The sequence below is a fragment of the Hylaeus anthracinus genome, unplaced genomic scaffold (assembly GCF_026225885.1).
Source record: "Hylaeus anthracinus isolate JK02 unplaced genomic scaffold, UHH_iyHylAnth1.0_haploid 11989, whole genome shotgun sequence".
Taxonomy (NCBI): Eukaryota; Metazoa; Arthropoda; class Insecta; order Hymenoptera; family Colletidae; genus Hylaeus; species Hylaeus anthracinus.
The window spans coordinates 16,507,080-16,528,807 of record NW_026534337.1 but is presented as its reverse complement, the minus strand read 5'-3'; the positions used below and the strand labels follow the sequence as shown (position 1 = coordinate 16,528,807).

Genomic DNA, 21,728 nt, shown 5'->3' with positions numbered 1-21,728 from the left:
AACTGAAACGAATAATGGCTCGTAGATCAGTAATGGTTATCACTACGTTGTCACACAAATAAATAAATGTAGGATTGGAATAAAAGTCTTCTATAGTCGATTGATATATAAGCTTGATCAAGAATGCTCACTTTCCCTTTAATTAATATTTCTAGCACTTCTACGACCTTTCTACGACTCTACGTTAAATTGTTAAGAAACAACGATGGTTGCGTACGATCCCTATCCGTCGCGGATCTCGCGATGCACGCTTGCTTTACGAACTCGAAGAAGATCCAAATGGTAACAGCTGCATCGCTGCATTATTTATCGACGGTTATTCGATAACATCGTAAATTTTCTCTCATTTTCTCCCCCCCCCCCCCTATATCTATTTCTTCCACTTTCCCTTCTTTCGCGGCGCTCTATCTTTATGACCAAACGAAGGTTTACGATCGACAGTTATACCTCGTTGCAAAAGTTGTTCGAGATGCGATTGTTTCCACCGCGAACAGAGATAATTTAAGCATCGCTGATTGTTCCAAAAAAGATTAATGATCATCTGTCAGCCGTATTATATGGATCTATCCTCCGTTCCAAGCATCTCGGTTCGTTTCGAACATCGTAACTTCTGAATTTATTGCTGCCCCTGTAACCGTTGCCAAGTAAATTAACGAAATTAAATAATGGCTGGTTGCGAGACGAGAAATCATTTTCACTTATAATTCTAACCGTTAATCGGTGTATTATAATATTATAATCTAGTATTTTTGATCTATATAAGCACGTTGATAAATGAAAGCAGTATTTCCAAGTGAAATAAATTTCATTTTTGTGTAACTAATCTAATAAATTTTATAACATCCAAGTCCCGTTTCAGTTTCTTCTAAAACTACTTCGGATGATTATATGATGATCGGATGATATTTATTTCTATCAAGCAATTGTCCACATACTTCTGAGCGAGGGCGTATATCCACCCTTATCATCAATGTAATAAGAAATATCATCATTTCTCCCATTTTTCATTTCTTTTACAATCAATTTTCTAGTCTCCAACGTTCCCGTTCGTAAATCTCCAGTCGAAGACAATCCCTCCTTCAAGGAAAGAAAGTCGAATCCCGCGGAGGAGTAGCGCGGTCAAACGGTTAATAAAATATCAATCCCTGTCAGCGATTGAGGAATCGATAAACCAAGTTGCAATTTTAATTTCGCGTCGAGCAACCGGCAATTGCGAGAGGGGTCGCGCATCGGGGACGACGCGGGATCGTTGGCAGCACTGTAAACCCGTCGCTCGTAAACCTTAATTCACCGCGAAGGTAGAACACTGGATGCGCCGTAGGGAGAGGGTGGGAGAGGGCGGAGAGACAAAAGAAAGGCAGATGGGCACGGTAGAATCTATGGTGGCAAGAGAACCCGACGCGTGTAATTATCAGTCGGATCGCTATTCGAATGGATGAATTATATCGTCGCGGTCTGCGGTGCATCGAATGCTCGCTGCCAGCCCGAGGCTCGCTCGTACGAGGATTTGACACTCGGAGCTATGCAATTATTAATGTCTCATTTGCATTGGGGATAGATCGGCCGCTTCATTGGCAGTTTACTCCCGTTGCTCTTTTACCTTCCATTTCTCCTTCGTGGCGGAATTTGCTCTGGTTTGTGGGACACTCGTAACGCTGAAGGGTGCGTTTCATCGATAGTCGATGAAGCGAACGTGCGGGCAATATAGCGACAATGACTTTCATGGATCCAACAGAACATTTAGATTCATAGAACGCATCGTTTCGGATGCTTGATACATTCGATGTTAGGGACACCTTCTCTATGACATTTTTTCTATTATTGGAAATTTTCTATTATTGGTTGAGGTACATTATTGGGATAGAAGGAGATGATAATATTTGTTCAACTTTTGTACAAGGTTTTTGTTTATTATCGTAAAGGTGGAGATACGTTATTGAGCCAAATGAAGGCGATAGTATACATGTTCAACTTCTGTATGGCTTTTGTTCTCTATTATCGAAAAGGTTACGTTCCTGGGTCAGAAGACACCGATTGTAAGCAGAAACAGATCGTAAAGAAACGTAAGAAAATTAATGTATGTCGATCTCAAAGAGGAACTCTCTCTCGTTCGAGTACCATGATCTTCCAAATTGATCCTCCAACGGCGTAACGTAACCCAAGACAGAGACTCTCGAACTATCAATATTTAGAGCTTCTTCTCCGACGGAAATTACGGAAATCTCCGTGGTTCCAACAGGCTCGTTAACAGCTCGTGTATCAGGCCCGACGAAGACGAAGAGCCAGGTATTATTACGTATCGTCCAGCCGCGGCAGAAAATCCGCGGCAGCGCCTCTCGGTCTTCGTCGATCCCATAACCCGACGCGATGGGCTCGCGAAAAATCGCGGCTACGAGGCGTCTACGCCAACACAAACCCGCGCACCCAGTTTACGTACGTTTCACGCGTGCGTGAGATATATCCGGCGGTTGCGGTGGTGATTTATCCACGCCTTTAGTGATAAAGCATTGTGCAACGGATAGTGTTCCGGCCGAGTAAAATGGCGGATCAGATAAAGAAGAGCGCTTCCCGCTTCCAAGGGAGAAAGCTATAAATCAGGTGGCTGTCCGTGGTCGAGTACGAGGTGGCCGAATGAACGCGAACGCCCGTTTATTAATTAACCGGCGTAGATAGAGTCGCCTAACGGTTCGAGGGTATCGGTATCTCGGTTCCGCGGTATCCTCTATCTTAGGCATTGTCCGGTTGATGAGCTCTCTGCTCCGATTTTTCAAGCGCTGGACAAATGTCCAGAAGCCTCGCGCTTTATTCACGACGATACCACGGCGTTCCTTATCGCCTACTGCGTGCTAGATTTAGGATGAAACATCATACGCGATACCGTTAAAATGCCTGTTCGATCCACGCGAACGCGTGCAACGGTTCAAGGATCATTCCCCGACGAAGACGTACCCGCGCCTCGAACGCGTTTACAGTTGCTCGATCCTGCTTCTTTTAGTCTCGCGAGGATGTCTGCCGAACCGTTCCGTTCCGAGTATTTGGCTGACGGGATTAGTTATGCCGGCGATAAAATGAGAAAGACTCGGTATCCGTGGATACTCGTGTACGAGTTCGTCGCAAAACTGGTGTTAGTCCATTTATCTTTGCTCGAGGAACGTAAACAGTTTTGCATTTCAATCGCTTGGATTATCTTGATAAATGCGAGTTAGCTCGCTGTGGGCTTACAGTGGTTATTGACGAGCACATTCATCAAGCGTATTGGGGCCCGATGGATGCGAGACATGTTCGCAACGATCGAAATTTAAATGTGTGCGTTTGTTGTTACGATTCTTCCGAGTAGGTATGCATGGCACGTCTTTCGAATGGGTGTCTAAAAGTATGAAATTTTATATTTTCATCGATATAGAATTATTCTGACGGTCATCGTTAATAAGTAAATTCATCAAGCGTATTGGAGGATAATGAATATACAGACGGTCCCATAAATATTCGTACCCTCTATGTGTATCTAATCTGTGTTCTCAAATAAATATTTATTATAAACATATATCCAATGGAGATTTTCTGAACAAGTGTGAATGTCTTCGTATTTATCGAGCTTCGGAGCATCAAACAGCGGCGTATCGTTGTCTGACTACGAACGGGCTAATCCCCTTATAAAATTGTATTACGCAAACGACGTCTGGGAGGCTCGCGAAACGGAGACGGGTCGAAGCACCGAGGCGATACCTTACCTTCGTAAGACTCCTCCAAGGAGACTCGCGTTCAAGCATTCCGGTGGCGATAGTCGTCTTTGTACCTCGGCTACCGTAACTTTGTACTTGCTGGTGCTGCTTAGTAACGATAATCGTCCAGGAACCGAACAGAACACGTCCGAAGGTTGCGCGTTCCCGCTCAGCATCGCCTTCTCGCTCCTGTCTGACGGTTTCATGTCTGCAACAGTAAGGTACAACGAGTTTGTAGCGGGGGGAATTGGTGATTCGATCGATTAAAGATCAATTAACGCGTGCGCCAAGTGTCGAGAAAGTAGAAATTGAACGTTTCGATCCGTGGCAGGATTGGAGCACGTGGAAGTTCAATTAGCGCTGATAGATCGCACTTCGCGTATGGAGATGTTGAAGAATTGCGAATGTTAAAGTAGCGTGTTGAACATCGATGGTTACAAATTGTAGAATGATAATAAATCATAGGGAAACGGTGTTTTTAGTGGTGGTCATCAACGATGACAACGTTCGCTACAGCTTTGAGTAAATCGATGTTGTAAATTCACGAGAAAAATGTAACGTTTTAAAAATAGAGGGCAATTTGCATTTAATGGTTTACATACTGCCTTGAAGTATTTATGCAGATCTTCGAGGTTTACGATACGAGGATTTCTTTATTTTTTTTTTTTTTTTTTTTCTGTGATGTATGAAACGTTTACAGCTCGGTAACTGAGATTCGTTAGCTATGATTTAAAGCCATAGAATTGTTTCGTAAAGGATGAGCACAAATTTAATGCAGACTAATAAAAAAAAAGGGTTTCTCGAAAGAAGCACGCTTCCCAAGAATAACAATTAAACAATGTTTAACCTCGTCCAGAAAAATCTACGAACGTTTGATTATAGTTTCCTGAAAATGTTTTACAATTAATTGCACCTCGTTGATAAAAGGAATGCAATAATCCTCTTAAGATTACTGCACGATGTTCCGATAAAAGGTCAAAGAGGTTTCAGCGACTGGCCAGGAAGGAATACCAAAACCGTTCTTCTGAAATTACGTTATCCCATCCGCCGTGTATAGGTGCATAACCGTGATCAGAGGCAATATCTTGGCGAAATATTTTAAATTCACCGTACCCGTCCTGTTTTCATTCCTATGCACCGATAGTCCAGCATTATTGCATCGTTGCCCTGGAATGCTTAATATAGGGCCGCAGGGAACGGACAAAGCCGTGTTATTACAAGGCAAATCGATGGTCAACTTATAACTTGAAACTCTTCATCGTTGGTCGGTTCGATCATGAGGTACACTTATGGTTTATGGTTCTTTAGAGGCAAGGCGAGTTTCGAACCGATACGCTTGAAATTCTTTGACGAAATCGTAGTGCCACGTACCTGCAGTGTCTATCGTTCTAAATTTATTCTTTAGATTAGAAATGTTGAAACGTGCTTCCTCGAATCGTGTTACTACGTACCTGCAGTGCCCGTCATTCTAAATTTATTCTTTGGATTAGGAATTTTAAAACATGCTTCCTCGAATGACTCCAGAGCATAGAATGATTGTACTTCCATTTTTTTCAAAAACTCTGATCGACCACCATTGCTCGAAAATGTTAAACGGATATAATAATAACTTGCTCGCAAGCACCACCCAACGTTATCGATTCTCTTTCATGATACATGGAAGTGACAACGGTTATTCCTTGAAAAACTGGTCATGCCTCTTCCGCCCAACACGTTCATAACTCGCTCGAGAAGAAAATCCCGCGAGGAATGTCCACGATTTTCGTTTGTCGCCATCGAGACAACGTTGTGAAATGTCTCGTCTCATATGTATATTATGCATACGAGGTCGTAACCCCTTTGCGCGAAAATTGATCGCGATTACGCGTAGACGCCGCGCGCCGTGCAGCGGACGACTTTGTTTAACGTTTGTATTCATGAAAATCCGAGACGGAGAAATAGAGAGAGCGACGGGAGAGGTGCGGAGGAAGGGAGAGCAAACAAGTTGTCAACTAGAATCAATCCATTTCGAAGTCTCGATCGGTCGGGTCAAACGGGTAATAAATTTCAAAGCGAACCAAATAGGTCGACGTGGGTTTGTTCCGCGCTTATAAATTGTAATCTCGAGAATGAAGCGGTAGAAAATCGTGTAACGGTCAACAGGCCCGACGATAGCGTTTACAATTTGGTAGCGGAGAAACACTTGTGTTTCGTTCGAAGAATTACATGGATTTATTGACAGCTCTCGCGATGGTACACGGTAAATATATGCAAAGCTACGTGCTTTACATTGTATCGAAGTTCTTTGCCAAGGATAATTTGTTTATTCGCTCACGTTTTGTTTATTCGTATTCAATGTAGTTCCACTTATTGAGTCTTGTTCTATTGAATTTCAATTTATGACCTCTGATTGATTTATTAAAATTAAGTGGAGTTAATTATTGTGTCTTAGAAACTCATAATGGTAGCATATATTTTTGGACTGATATTACGATATTATATATATATATATAATATATCCATATTAATGTCGGAAAGTGTAATTGAAACGAAAACACGAAACGTTGCAAGGTATCTCGGTTCATTATCTTCATCACGGGTAATGATCCTGAAAAGGTGTATTAACTTATTTAATGAGAATAACTCATGCTATGCTTACGTTAATCGCGGCGTGTGCGAAACGTGTAATTACACGGGGTCGTTTTAACCTTTCGCCGCGTGAATTGTGAAACCGTCTCACTCATCGATGGATCCACTATCGGTCAATCGATCGTGAGTTAATTACGAAAACATGTCACCGTTAATTCAACGAGACTGCGAACAGGTATAAACGGTCTCGTAACATTTTCACCGTCGCTCGTTTTCAGGAAAACCTTCGTATTACGGTAATCGATCGCTTGTATAATCGCCAAGGCAAACATTTCATTTATTATTAGGATAAATATCGAACGATTCATTAAGAAAGATAATTATTCTCTAATTGACGTCGTTCGATATTATTGTCTTCCATTGAATTTCTTATTGTATTTTTCTTTTTCTTTTCACTCTGTCTCTTGTGGTAGATATCATCTAAGGTAATATATTATAGTGCACTTTATCTTGTTAATATAATACTGCCATGAAAAATATCAGCATCGAACTCGGCCTGAAACTCGATCCAGCGCGAAAACTAATTATTTCGTCTGGACAGTCAACGCGGGCATTAATAATTTCGCACGCAAGAATGACACGAGCAATTTATCCACGTTCGCCGAGTGCGAGGGAATTAAATTGAACCTTGACCTTCGCCTTGGTATCGATTAGATCTTTCAATCGCGATGGTATGCGGCGAGAAGCGAGACATACCGGCGAACGAAGTTGAAGAATTGGGAGGAAACCGAGCCATTACACGATATTCGTAGCGATTAAAATCCACCGGTCGTAAATTCCTGGTACGAGCTCGAAATTTGTCGGCTAATGAGATTTTCAGTCATCTTTCACCTCGCGAACGGGCATGGGAGCCGAGCCGTGCATGTATTCGCGGCAGCATCCTCGCCTCGGGTATCCCGGCGCTGCCGCCGTCTTGTTTTGGTCGAGATAACGTCTAGGAAGTCGCCACTAGACAATTTGTCACCGGTGAAACGTGGATATATCGCCGTGAGCCGTTGAAACAAAAGCGGCAAGAGGCACCGGTCACGACTGCTAGAACCGTGAAAACGTGGCTTACACTCGACGTGCCTGTGTTAATTACCGCGCGTCCGACGCGCCGATAATTAGATTCAGAGAATTTGTAGCAATAGCGATTTCAATTACTCGGGAGGATAATCATCATCCTCGGCCCGCGGGGACTCGCGATGCCTCGGCTGAATAATCGCACCAGTTACTGGATTTCTTTCCGGCCGTTCTAACGACCTTACGATCTTTGGAATAAACGAACCAGTTTACAGCGTACAGTTACTCGTAGTTATCCGCCTACTTCGTGTTGCGTATTTTTTATTTGTGTTTCAAGGCGATTTCGAAGTTGCTATCGATGGGGGTTGTTCGCTTGAATCTTACAAAATTTTGATATCATTCTTTATAAAACTGGAGTTGTCAATTTAAACCGAAATAGGCTCACGCGATTCATATTCAATGAAAGAACGATCAAGCGAAGTTTGATTAATATCCTCCATTAAATAAATCCACGGAACAACTACCATAAACGCGGTTGCGCGGCTGACACGACGACGAGTTTTTCACCTAATACTTCACCGCGAGTATCGAACCGCGGTGCCATCGATCGGCGATCGTTTGCCAAAGACACCGACACCGGTCTTGCGGGCCGCATTACCGCGAAGCGTGGGCAGTCAATTAAATTCCCGAACAGCGATAAATCGGCGCTGCCGTTTGAATGCGGCCCGGGATGAAACTTTTCTTTATTGACGTGAATGGATCTCGAGAAACGAAACGACCGGCCGACACGCGGACAAGTAGAAAGTAAAGACGTGGGCGAGTTTGCCTTCCGCGGTGGAACGATGTTATAATGTTGAGAAAGCCGCGAATGAAGTAACGTTATCGAGTGGACAGTTTGATAGCAACACGCTGCGCGATACGATCGAAAGTCACGATCGAAAGTCGCGATCGATTTATATCAATAATTGAAAAATAATATAACGATCCTAGCGTCTTAAAACATGCCAGATTTTCGTTATTCGACGAGACATTCGTCGTTCAGATTCCTGTCGATAATTCCCACAACGCAACGATTCCAGAATCGCTCAACATCCGATAGATGCTCAGGAAAAACAAAACCTTCCCGCACTAGCCACCAATTATCGTTGTAACAGCTAATGACCGGATGCGGCAGCCGTACTTTTTCCGATTACGAAATCATCCACGAAGAAAAAAGGAGTACATCTGTGAATCCGGTTACTTTCACATCTAAGCCTACGCCGTTCCCAATAACTCTTTTCTTATCCGGCCGGCATCAGTCTAGCTCGGAACGACACGGTGTTCCGATCAGCGTCGCATCGTACCGTGAAGCGAACCAGCGTGTTAAATAGCGAAGGGAGGGCGTGAATTACAAGGGGGGAGGGAGGGAGGACAGTCAGGAAATTTTCACGGAGTCAAGGTGATCCAGGTGTTTCGTCCGGGACGTTATTATCGCGACGCGAAACGATAAATCAAATTATACTAAATATTTTGCGCGGCTACTAGCCGGACAGAGGCTTTTTTCCGTCATTTAATGTTGCGCGATTATTCCTGAGAGTAATGGCCACACGTTCACCTTCGCAACCAAGTATCGGAAAGAATGATGCACTTTTAAAGTATATTTACAATGAGACAAAAAAAAAAGAAGTACCACTGTAGATCATATGCTTGGCCTTTCTTTTGTAAGGAGAGGACATGCGGATAGATATACAGAGATGTTTATTATTTATGTACGCAAGTGGAATAACGCCCCTAAACTTCCGATCACGCCACATAATACATGAATAAACGCGTACGGTTACCGAGTTACAAATGAACCGCGGCTCCGTGACCGACAAGGCGCGCGTCGAGATTAATGGGGAACAGAACTGTTAAAAGCAAAAATTCCGCGCGGGCATTCGATAAAAATGAGGAAAGTAATCACTCAATAAAATATGTACGACGCCAGTGAAAAGTCGGCGAAGACGAGACGATTACTCCGTAGCGATCCTCAATTTATCAATCGTCGCCCGGCGAGTAAGAAACCCGCGATCCGTGATGCCACGACGATTCACTATTATCTACAGCCCCGGGGCTGTTTAGAGAAATCATTTCGTGCCTGGATGCAACAGCGTGTCCATGGTTTTAATGAGACGACCCGAACGCGGTTCGCGAGGTACGCGTATTCGTGATTTATGGCGCGATTACGTAACGCGATCATTACACAGGTGTATTGATAAATTAATCCGTTCGTGGCCGAGCGGAATGCGATATCATAGCGCGAACCGCAAATTAATCGACGCGCGGTTTCGTTACTTTGTAATTAAGACACCGGTGAGAGCTGTTCAGACGAATTGCGCTGATCCGAATTACGATAACAGGTGTAACCACGCTTCCTGGAATCACCTTGCACGGGTAAATTTGATCCCCTCGTGAAACCAATTTCGCGATACCTCGATCAATGGATTTGCGTTCGAATTACGTAGATGAACGCCTTCAGGCAATAAATTCGATTCGAAGAATATATGTTTAACATCAATTTCTCTCTTTGATTTACTGTTTTTTCTACTTCTGCGTTTCTTGGTTCGTTTAACTATTTATCTGTTATTTATATTCATATTTGTAGATTATACGGACTTTTTTTTTACATCGTATGTTGGGGAAAAATTATACGTCTGAAGGTCGTATTTGAGTTAAATGGATTGGAAGAAGACGTACTATTCTTGAATTGTAAACAATTCAAATGTAGAAAAGTAACAATATCTTGAGCGAATTAAATAAAATTTTTAAAAAAAAAAAAAAGAAAAACAGAAAGTACAGTCATCGAGACCTTGTAGTTCCAATCCAAAGAAACAAACAAATTACCGTGTCAAAACCGTGTGTCATCTTTGCACAACGAGATAAATTTTGCAAATCAATGTAACACTCGATTCACGCCAGTCGGGGATCGCTCGCTTCCTCAAGGCTGAATCTTAGCGTTATGTAAATAGACGTCAAACTTTCCTTGCGTTCAATCGACAGATGTACATCGCAGATCCGTCGGTTTCGCTCCTCGTGGCTCTGCTTTTATAATATATAGATAATCTTTCATAAGTTACATATATACGCGGTCGTGTTTGCTCGCGGGTTCCCCGGCAGGTTAATACGATGCTTTAATTGCTTTCGCAAGGCAACCATTTGTTTCGCGGACTTTTTATTGGGCAGCGTTACGCGGTTTGCTAATCAATCAAAATCGAAACGAGCGAAGGTTCGAATAATTATTCAGATGAAGTTTTTAGCGTGGACATTAGTTTCATCTGGCGTAATAAAAGTTTCATTAAACGGGTCCTATGTCGTTCGCTTGTTACGGATATATTTATGGAATTGGGAACATGGATGGTACTTACTACTGGGATTAATACATGATTTAGAAACTCCAGGAAAGCGAAATGATCGTTTCTAGTTTACTCTAATAAAACACGTGGACTTTCAAGTTCCCAAAAATAAACTTACCATTCATTTATAAAGAATAATTTTGTTTACGTATATTTAAAACACAGAATTTTCAATCTTCCCTCGGTCACGCATTCCGAGCGATCACATATAGTTGTAAAAACGAAGTGACTTGTAATTTGAATCGAATATCGAAGATTGTCGTAAATCACGATACGGTCGTAAATACAAAATCTTAAGAAAGTATCCACAGAAAAAAAGCCTCATTCCCTTTTGTGCAAAAGTATGTTCGCCAAGGGGATCGAGTCGTCTGTCAGAAGAAAATGGTTGAACCAAAGTCACACGACGAAACGTTATGCGACACACGCGTAAAAGCACTTAATTTGCAAAAGCGAATAGCCTTGAGCCGGTCGGTTGAAGTTCGCACGTGCAAAGTCCCCGGCGCACGCACAATTTCCTGGGCAATCAACGTCCCGGAAACTTAACCAATCGCCGCGTAGGAACGAGTTCACTTATTTCTCGACCTTGATTGGTTACCGCCACCGACCAAGGGTGTGACTTTTCGACCCTGCGACCGGCTCCACGGGGGTTGCGTCGCGAGGCAGGGATCCACCTGGCCGGAGGGCAACGTGGCAATGGTCCTCGTTAATTTCATTAGGGGTCGATTCCAGGAGGTTAGCTGCCCCTCGCCCCAAAGATGGTGGCCCGTCCTCCATCGCGCGCCAACAATTTCGCTCCGCTCGAACGGAACAATGGAAAAAGGCACTTACTACTTTGACGTTTCATTCGATTGCAATCGATTTGCCGGGAGTGCAGGATGTGACCAATTCTAATGCTTCGAGGAGCACTCCGAATTCGTAGAGGCTCGCCTTCTTCGACGTTCGATCGAGAATTTCGAGTAGCTTTAACACATCGACTGCCGGATTAATAATCGTGAAAATGTCTACGAGGAATTTCCCTTTTGTTGGCATCTTACATATTTGTATTAAAAAGGGTTGTATTAATAGTTTGAATAGTTATAGCGCAACCTCAAAAATCCGTAATTACATAATTATTAGTGTGGCAACATCCAACAGCAAGTCCTCCTGGTAATTTAGGAGCACAATGGACGATAGATTCGACAAGGTTCCCTAACGGCGAAAGCCGATCGACCCCAGCCATTGGCCAGGGTGTATTCGAAAAATCATTAACGAAGTAAAAGCGTGCCGTTCGGCTTGGCCTCATTTGAATGATTAATTATTTCTAATGCCGCTCGAGAAGTGAAATAGCAGGGCTCGGGAGCCGCCCGTTGCCTCAGGACGACTGATCAACCACAAAAACTCGTTTCCTTTCCTTGCGCGGCACGGGGATCTATGGGATCGAGCCTCGTGTAGCGATGGGATTAAGAAGTTACACCGGTTAAATCAACGATTTCATATCATCGATATTTCCAAATATTAACGAATCAAATTATTTAACGATTTAATCACAGGTAGTTATTATTAAACGAAAATTTTCACTGTGGCGATCAGGGTCTTTTAACGAAACTTAAAAGATGTTATTTCATTGGAACGTGTGTGTCCTAACAAGTGCATTTCAACCTACATCACTGGAGGTGATTTAAGCTTGAAATAACAAACCTAGATAACACACATCCATTTTCATTAAATAACATTTTTTAAAAGATCGTTCCCCACCGCAGAGCCGTAACCCTTCAACTATTTTTCTCCATTTTTACTTTCCTCGTTGGTCCATTCATATTATCGGTATTCATAAAGATTCGTCAACCGTTCGACGAGTCGTTCGGTATTCGAAATTGAAATTTCTCGGCGGTCCGAGTCCCAGAGAAAAATCGGTTCGTTCCAGTACCTTGGAGCAACGTCGGTCTGCTAAACTGGAGCACGTCGAGGAGTGACGAAGGAGCCAAGGTAAGCTGCAAGTAATTGTATAACCGGCTTCCGAGAAGCGAAACGCGTATGTCGTGTCGTCGGTGCGTGTATTTGTCGTTGCCGTTGCCAATCGACTGAATATTCCAAGAGTGACGAGCCGATTCCGAGGGAATGTGGGTGGCAGCCCGACATTTTCACGTAGGAGATTAGGCTCCTAAATCTCGAGACGTTGCGGACACCGCGATTCGCGACAAAGACGCGCGAACGTTAATCCTTTGAACGGTTAAATTGAACGTGAAATCAGGAAACTGGCGAAGAATGCAAGACGCGAGCTTATCAGCGACTCGGGTGAAAGTCCTGTGTCATTCGTGGACTTTTTACGATGCCAGGAGGAAAGTTGTGGGAAGTCGAAGAGCGATAATGTGGCAATTTTTATTGCGTGTTCAGATGGAGGTTCTTTCGGAGTTCTATAATATCGTTATTAATAGTTGAACGGTTCACTTTTTGAAAAATCTTAAATTTAAGCGTCGATGCACTTATGGTATGAGTCTTAAGTTTCTAATCAATATTAGATATTGTACACGAGGTCGCGTCAATGGTAAGAAAAGAGGCACAGTTTCCAACGGCGTTCGAAAAAAAGGTCGCGTTAAAGTGAACACGGTTCGGTCTCGCCTTTCTGAATTCGACGATACAATGTCGCGCGCGCGCACGTCGAAACAAAGGGACAAAGAAGAATCGGTGGAAAATAGAAAGGAGAGAAAAACTGGCCAAATAAGCCGTCAGAGGGCACGTAACGAGGCATATAATAACCCACAGTGACATTCGAACAAACAGCCATCTGTAGGTAATACCCCGTGCGGTGTGAAACGCCCCGAAAACTGCGCCCCGTCAAGAAATTACAATGACAATGGACGAAATCCGATCCGCCTGCGGGCATCCACTCCAGTTTGATTTTTTCCTTCGCACCTCTGGCACTCGCGAAACGTATTTAGCTTCGTATCGCGACCGGTACCTTTTCTGCCATTGTGTCGCCTATTCAGGGAAGGCAGGAATTACAACGCGTCGTTGAGGGTTGGCTCTACAATCGACGACTTGGTAAATACGACTAGACGCTAGAATTTCGACAAGTTTAACCGCTACTTACCGATTACTTACTGGGGAGACACTCGTAAATCTAACGAAACTATATATTTTTGGATAGTGAGAATAGTTTCAGGGGGTTTTGTGCACCAAGAATTTACCAATTATTTGCTAAAGAGGTATGGTATGTTGTTGACGAGTTTAATGAAATGGTAGAAATAATTTATTCTTGAAGAACGAGAGTAGTTTTTGGGGGGTTGGTATTCTTTTCACTCCAAGAATGTACTTGAAAGTAACTTTGTGATGATTCTGAGAATTAAAAATATTCTTTCATTTATAAAAATTGATCGAACAGTTTCTCTTTTAATAAATGAAATAAAATTTGCACGATTGCAATACAAATAAATTGGAACACAGCTATGTGATAAGGAGCCAACAATAATCAGTAGTATACGTAACTATAACACGTAATTGAAATCGAAAAGAAAAGTTTGCGATACATTTAATCCTTATATAGGGAGCAATTATCGAATACGTCAATATGTAGAAACTAGTTTTATTTTGTCGACGACAATTCGCGGCATTCTCCTCGAAATAGTCGCGATCCAGACTCCTTGGTTTCTGTGAGAGCTCTGGCAGTCTAGAAGGAAAACACCCGAGGGTAAAATCCGTCTGCCGTGGCTCTGTCGGGCCAACTAAGCGCACGTGTGACACTTTCGCAACGCGTTTAGTTGGCCGCGATACGTTCTAACTCTGACGCGGCTGTCAGCGATCCTAAAGCCGTTCTCCCACCTAAACGACTTTTCAGAACACGCGTCACATACTAAAATTGTTAAGTATTTGATTTGTTCATCCAGTAAAAGAAAAATCGCCAAATTTTTACACGAACAACGTAGCGCGTGTCTTTGGAAGTGGACGTGCTTTTATTACAAATATTTTACTCAAATAGTTGTCACGAAAATAATCATAATTCTACCGCGTCCAAGGTAGCTACCACTTGCGATGAAAATATACGTAATTTTACTGTTCTCCCGTCGCTTGGACGGTAGCACGGCCTAAGAGGATCGAAGGAACGGCAAGTTTCCTTATAACTGGCCAATGCCGCGATCCACAAGACATCCTCCTCGCTGAACCATTCGTTAACTGGTTCAACGTTACGCAACCACGTGCATTGGGCAGTCCTAGCACCTGTGTGTCTCTATCCTATTCACGCGAGCCATTTACGCACCTACACGAAAAAGCTTGTTAAATGAAAAGTCGCCGCTCCGCGACTATAGGCGTTCGCTGCCTATCTACAGAGTGTCCAAGTAATCGGGGTACAGTCGAGAAGGGGGCGTTTCTTCTAAAAATGTAAATGAAATTTTGTAAAATGCAGTGTCGATGAATCACTAGAGGAATTTTTAATAAATAAATCGTTTCTTTTTCTATCGAATTACGACAGTTAGGACACCCTGTAGAAATGACTAGTCGTTTGTATGCTTATAGTTCCAAGAATCTGGATCGAGATTGGCGTGAAAGTGCGACCCACAATCCGTTCCGATTTTCATTCGAGTCCGAAGATAAAAGCTTTAATTAGGCCGATGACGTGTCTCGACTTCGATCGCGTCCCATACCAGCTGGTTATTCTTGTCGATCGCTCAGTGATCAGATTAATAAATTCGCAATGTTGCGCGTGCGATTTGCTAGTTCGTTTAGCAGCGCATAATTTTGTTCATAATTAGTCGTTCGTCGCGATAATCTTAATTAATGAGTCAACCGGCGATTGAAAAGCTACGTAATTATAACTGACGTCCTCTTAGGCAACAGTAAAAAGACCATTGGCGGGGAAGGTAGCGTAACGAGATAGTAGAAAATACGTAGCGCGATTTGTCTCCGTTTCAATGGCGGTTCTTAACGGCTGGTTTCTTTATTGAAATACGCGGCTGCGTAGCTCTTCCGTTAACCCTCCTGTTTCGTTGGAGATCACGCGACTCGATTCTGTCTAAATGGGTTAACGTATCGTTTTTATTTATGATTCTATCAGGGGGTACAGTTCTTGACTTTATTTATTTCTGCGAATATTTTGAAGTAACGTCAGACCGTTTCTTCAGATTTATTAGAAACGTATAAAATTCGTAGTTTTATATTTATTATGTTTTTAGGACGCCATGACGTCAAAGTTTGAAATTATTGACAACGTTGACCGAAGTCGCTGTTAGCAAAATATTAATTTAGGAAGTTAACGGTACCAAAATTATATGGTAGACAGAGAAGAGCAAAATGAAGAACACTTCGATTTAATAACGAGGAATATAGCAAGCATAGCAAGTTCTGGCCCCCGACCACGGTAACCAAAATTCCTTCTCGGCATCCAAACTTTCACCCAGCGTCGCCAACTGGAAAAATCGTCGGATCAGAGACTCGAACGCTCGCACAGTTGCGATTCATTTTTTTCCGTCGGCATGCGATTGCGACCGTTAGAACCCGCGATAAAAGTGGTCAGCGTTCGAAGGCCATCCGCTTTTTTGCCTTTCCGTCGCGATTGGAACTCCAGGTCCGTTCGCGGACGAGCAGTCGATACGACACAGAGGGAGATAAATTCTAATTAAGAGCGACAAGTTGGCCACGCTGCTACTTTATATTTCCGGTAGCGCAGCGAACATTTTATCCCGGCTAGGGATTACGGTAGCCACTTCGCCGCGTGTTTATCCCTCGACGAACGTCGACGTTTCGCGCTTTCGCGCGGCGTAAACTTCGATTCGAGAGATCTTGTCGGTAACTCGGAGTTACGAATCGAGGAGAGTCGTCTCGAATTGAGACGCGCTTGTGGGAAACCCGCGGAGAACGCTATCGCAACGACGGAGGATAAAGTACCGAGTTTAAGCGCTGCCTTAATGCTGCAGTTAGTATGGACGTGTGCTTGTAGTACTCTCGATCGTAATTCGTCATTGCGAGGAAGATATAAATTGCGTAACCTTCGTTTACGTGATTCTATCGCTACGTACGAAATAAAAGTTACTTACTTTTTAGGAGAGGCAGATCGTTCATGAACCCTCCATCGTCCACGTTTGTGTTCTGAAAACGATACACATCAGATGTTAATGTCTCGCATCGAACGAAAAAGAAAAGTTGCACGCATTTTTGAGTTAGGGACGGGAAAGTCGAAAATTTCAATTCGAAATTAAAATTTGAATCAGAATATTTTTATTGGCATCTGTGAACTAAGAAGTGTGAAATCTTTACGATCAAGCACATGTATCTCAAAAGTTCGTCGGTATTATTACAGTGTCGTGGAGATTTAAGTTTCTGACATGCAAACAATGATATTCACACGTTAATTTCACAGCATATTCCATCAGATATTACCAGTCGTTGATCGTTTAATACCTGGGCATACTTTAGTGTATTCCTGAACGTTACTTCCGGATTTATTTAAAGACCATTAAAATATCAACGATCAGAAAATTAATTATTTTCGTGATGAACGAATGAATTCGTTAGCTTAAAATCGAATCAGAATTTCATAAGGTCGTTAACGAAGGTGCTTTTTTACGAAAATGTTAAGCAAAATAACTGGGCCTTCCACTTGTGATTTATTCGATGATCCTAACCAATTGAAATCTTCTTTAGAGAGTTCCATAGGGGAGGTTAGCATTTTCCTTCGTGATTCGATTAAAGCAACGGTTAGAATGATAATAGAGAAAATGCTTTGCGATTACGTACATCGTCGCTCACCTGGGGGTCGTCTACGAGGCTGCTGTGGAGAACGAGGTCGGTCTGGTCGAGGCCTGGGGGTGGCAGGAGAGCGTCGGGACGGCGTACGGCGCCATATTCGACGCCCCTTCCGCCACCGCCTCCACCACCGCCTCCTCCGCCGCCGCCACTACTGCGTCCGCCGTCGTACGGAAACGACGCATGCATGTTCGTCTGAAATTCATAGAAAAAGAATCTCGTTAATTTTTATCTATCCTTCGGTATCTTAAGAAACCCCTAAACCAAACACCAAATTCTCTATTTCCAAACAAATTTCAAATTCAATTGGAACACCTTGCAACTTAAGTCTAGTGACTTAAATATATAACTACATTGAAATACACAAGGATACAAAGAATTCAAACATTTCCAACAAAAAGAACCTTCAATGGACAAGCCTAATGTATTTTAAGTTGGCACATTCAAAATATCGCCACGCTGCGAAAGCAACAATAAGATTTGTACCGGCAGGAAATAATTATTTATAAAGTCATTATTTGAAATTGAAATTACCCTGACGGTCCTCATAAATATTTCAGAGACCGTGTCATCCCCAGAACACGGTAAAAAATAATGTCAACATCCACATTGACTGAATTTCAATGGTCGACTGATTAATAAAAAGCAACAGTGGAAATCCACGTAAAATATTTCCGTTCGATTCGATTTGAGTTGCGAAACCGCCACGCCATGATACACCATTCGCGGAATTCCTGCGAAAGAATCACTCGAGCGTATTTACTTACTCGAAACGATCACTTTCTCGACGAACCTGAACACGTTGCAATCGTCGAAGTTTAGGTTTCAAAAGGGAGTTTCCCAAAAGCACCACCCATAGTTTTTGATGTTTTATACGAACTGAAAGGATCAGTAAATTTTGATGTGATTTTTTCACTTGATCAAACTAAATATAAATTCATGCTTGAAAGAATGCGACTCGAATTCTTTCTATTAAGAAAACGAGTAATATTTGAGTGAAAAATTGTTGGAAAGGGACGAGTTGAAATGAGACCCAGTTCTCACGTAGACGTCGATGACTCGATGACTCGAGGATAGCTCGAATTGTTGATACCAATCTCGCGGAGGCACGTAATGCAATAATAGCGCGCGGATAGGAAGATGGAAGATTTTGTCGTCTTGCTGGCACGAAGCTAGATCCTAGAGAATTCAGAAAAATCCTCGAAGACGTTGCAACAGCATAGCGCACCCAGTGGCACGTTATAACCTCGATTTTCAATGATCTTAAAATTTCGATTAATAACAATTTCAGCGTTCCAATATTTTCGTGTACAATTGCACGTATCTCGAGCACGGAAGCTTTCTTTTTAATGGGCGGGGCGCCTTCCAAAAGGTTGAAAATCATTGCCCTAGCCAGGTGTCATTTTTTGTCGAACAGAAAAATATATCTCGAGCCACTCGGTGCTCCGTTTGCACGTCGACTTTCGTGCAGAAACGATTCGAGCAATTAACGATAAATTCGTTGGTTGACATCCGGTTAATTCCCTGCCCCGAGTATAAATAAAGATTGAGCACGGTTCGGTGCGCAGAAGCGGACGCGAGGTTTGACGCCAGAAATTAATAGCAATTAAAAACTCGGTAAATCCGGTATCGTCGGCAATTACGTAAATCATTTTGCGTACACCATTGGGAAGTGTTCATTGACGGCGACGGGGCTAAATTGATTTTATTATTCGTTCGCGTGGAACGTGTGCGTTGCCCGCAGCGAAGCTGTAAACGATTGGTATATTGTTCATAAATATTTGATTATTAGTCGCAGGTTGCGTTTATTGCTGTCAGTCGGCGAGTGGTTATATCATCGTTGTATAAATTATTACAATCGCCGTTCTGGCAAGATACGCGCGTTTATATTGAAGAGCAACAACAATTGATATATTTACTTTGTTGAATAATTGTCAAAGATGTTCCGTGGAGGGAGTTTACGAAAAGTAACTTTATTAGTAACTCGAAAAGTTGATTTTGTTCCGATTGAGTTAAACAAAATTAAATCCACCCTCGCCACTGTGACGTCTGTAATAAAGAAATTACATTTGACCACATACGAGCGCAGAAGATTTGAGCTACAGAATAGCAAGTGCAACTTGAACCCAGAAACATATACAAAACACTATCTCAAAGACACTAAACTTTACAGTAGTATATAGAACCACCAATCAAACAGAAATTCAATTAAATCCGTCGTTAATTACCAAGCAGTGGATGCGACGAAAAATAAAACCATATAAAAGAAAAGTTAAATCCATACTAAAGACAGGGATTAATTCTTTTTTATCTTACATAATCGCAAATTTTGTGGCAAAACGAGACGCGACCTGTACATAAATTATGGAGGAATAGACGGGATGAAAGGACGTTGGAATATAAAATAGATGAAAATGTAAAACAGGTGTGAAAACTTGTGTAAATTGATATGTTTACAATGATCTGGTGACAGTTTGATGGTATTCAGTGCAAGAAACAAATGATACATGATAAATGGACAACTGTTTATCTCTTATTCGTTATTTATCGCTCGCGTCTAAATATAGCGACAACAGGACTCATTGCTTTTTATACAATATGATATCGTCGAAAAAGGACTAAAATGAATGATCGAAGAATAATAATTTCGAAATAAAAATAATCACTTTAGCGCGACATAATCTTTTCTCAGAAGGATCAAAAGTGACAGTAAAAAATGATAATTATGCTCGAGAATAGAAAATCCTACCAACCAGAAACAATTAACTTCGATATTATTTATGCCTATTCGAATGACATTATCTTCCACGGTATATTCTTTTTCTTTTTAATTTTTCAATGATTCAACACTCTGTTTACAAGAAGTTATCGCGCTTAGAAACGAAAAAAAGTCTCGTAAAATTCTATCGTCGAGCACTATTTATGCTAACCGCGTATATAGCTATTAAACAAACAAACAAAAAAAAAAAAAAAAAAACGATTAAGCGCAATAAAATTTGTCGTTTAGAAATAAAACGAGTTTATACGTTATATCGATATAATTTCTTTATCAGCCATATTCATCGTAAACGTTGTATTTTAATGGATGATTCGATTATGATCAGGATTTATGGGCATGCAAGTGCCTGTGCGCCAATCTTATGTAAGAAACCGTGAGTAGGTAGAAAAAGAAGCGAGCCGTTCTTCTAAGAATTGAAACACAAGGCATATAGACGTACGTTTGGAATCTTAATCACAGCCGTGGTGAAAAAGTGGAGATTTTATCCAGACCGCGAGTCGGTCGTGCCACAAATACGGTTATATTACGAACCGTTGCCGTTATTGTCATATATCTTTCCTATGCGATCCACGAGGCTCCCCCATCGAGAAGAAATCTCGGCGCACGTTTCCCCGATTTCCTTGCGAGATTGTTCGCTCTATTGTAATCGTTTTCTCCGTTACGAGTATTCCAGATCGCCGCGATACCTTGGTTTCTAGGAGGCGAAGGAAACCACGAAAATAGTAAGCTTCGAAGTAGAGACTCGCTTACTCATCCAAGGAAGGAGAAACTACGTTTCTAAGAAACGAAGGAAGCTACGAAAATACAAAATTTGCAAGTAGAAAGTAGACAGCTTGTCTCGAGTGCAATTTTGGCAATTCTTCCCTAACGGCGTCGTCGATTGGTAGCAGGACTTTCACGCCGTCCGAAGAAATGGAAACTGCGCTAATTAACGGCGTGGTCGGCTACTAGAATCAATCGTCGGGCCGTGTTAGTTATAAATTGATGTAACCGTGGCAGTCGACTAATGAGATGAAATGTGATCGCCTTTCTCTCGTTAAACGCTGCACCGAAGTAAAGTCACGTCGCGGGGCTTTGCGGCGTATCGATACTGATAAATGGCTTATGGCCGGCGTCGGATATCGCGGCGAGTCCTCTAGATCGACAATAACGAGTCCTGCTCGCCGCTGTTCCCTCTTGCGCAACCGTCACCCTCGTGTTGTAATGTTAATCCGACACAATCGATTGTGCAACTTCTCGCGGGGAATACGTTACGCGCTCGAATCAATATTTGCGTGTCCGTGAATATAAAAAATCGGACGTCATTCGAAAATATTCCAGCGCGACGCGTGGGCGCTTTGGTTCCTTACGAAAGCATCTCTGGGTGGGCTAAAAATTTCTCTTCGAACGATTGTTCGTGAAGGAACTAAGAAGGTGAATCTATATATTGTGAATATAAATGTATTTTTGAATGTGGACATTGTTGAACATTTATTCATATAGCTATTAAATATATCGCGGAAATGTATC

At 42.3% G+C, this 21,728-nt stretch overlaps 1 protein-coding gene across 4 annotated transcripts in view; it reads right to left on the bottom strand.

Moving 5' to 3' along the window:
• LOC128887553 (transcription factor AP-2-epsilon) overlaps positions 1 to 21,728 on the bottom strand; it is a 74,996-nt gene that overhangs the window by 15,084 nt on the left and 38,184 nt on the right. For 3 of the 4 annotated variants that reach the window (XM_054143566.1, XM_054143568.1, XM_054143569.1), the window contains exons 3-5: positions 17,432 to 17,635; positions 16,732 to 16,783; positions 3,732 to 3,930 (exon numbers count right to left, since the gene is read on the bottom strand). In XM_054143566.1, coding sequence (XP_053999541.1) covers positions 3,732 to 3,930; positions 16,732 to 16,783; positions 17,432 to 17,635 — 455 coding nt within the window. The remainder of the gene's footprint in view (positions 1 to 3,731; positions 3,931 to 16,731; positions 16,784 to 17,431; positions 17,636 to 21,728) is intronic. The other variant, XM_054143567.1, reaches the window with a different exon arrangement.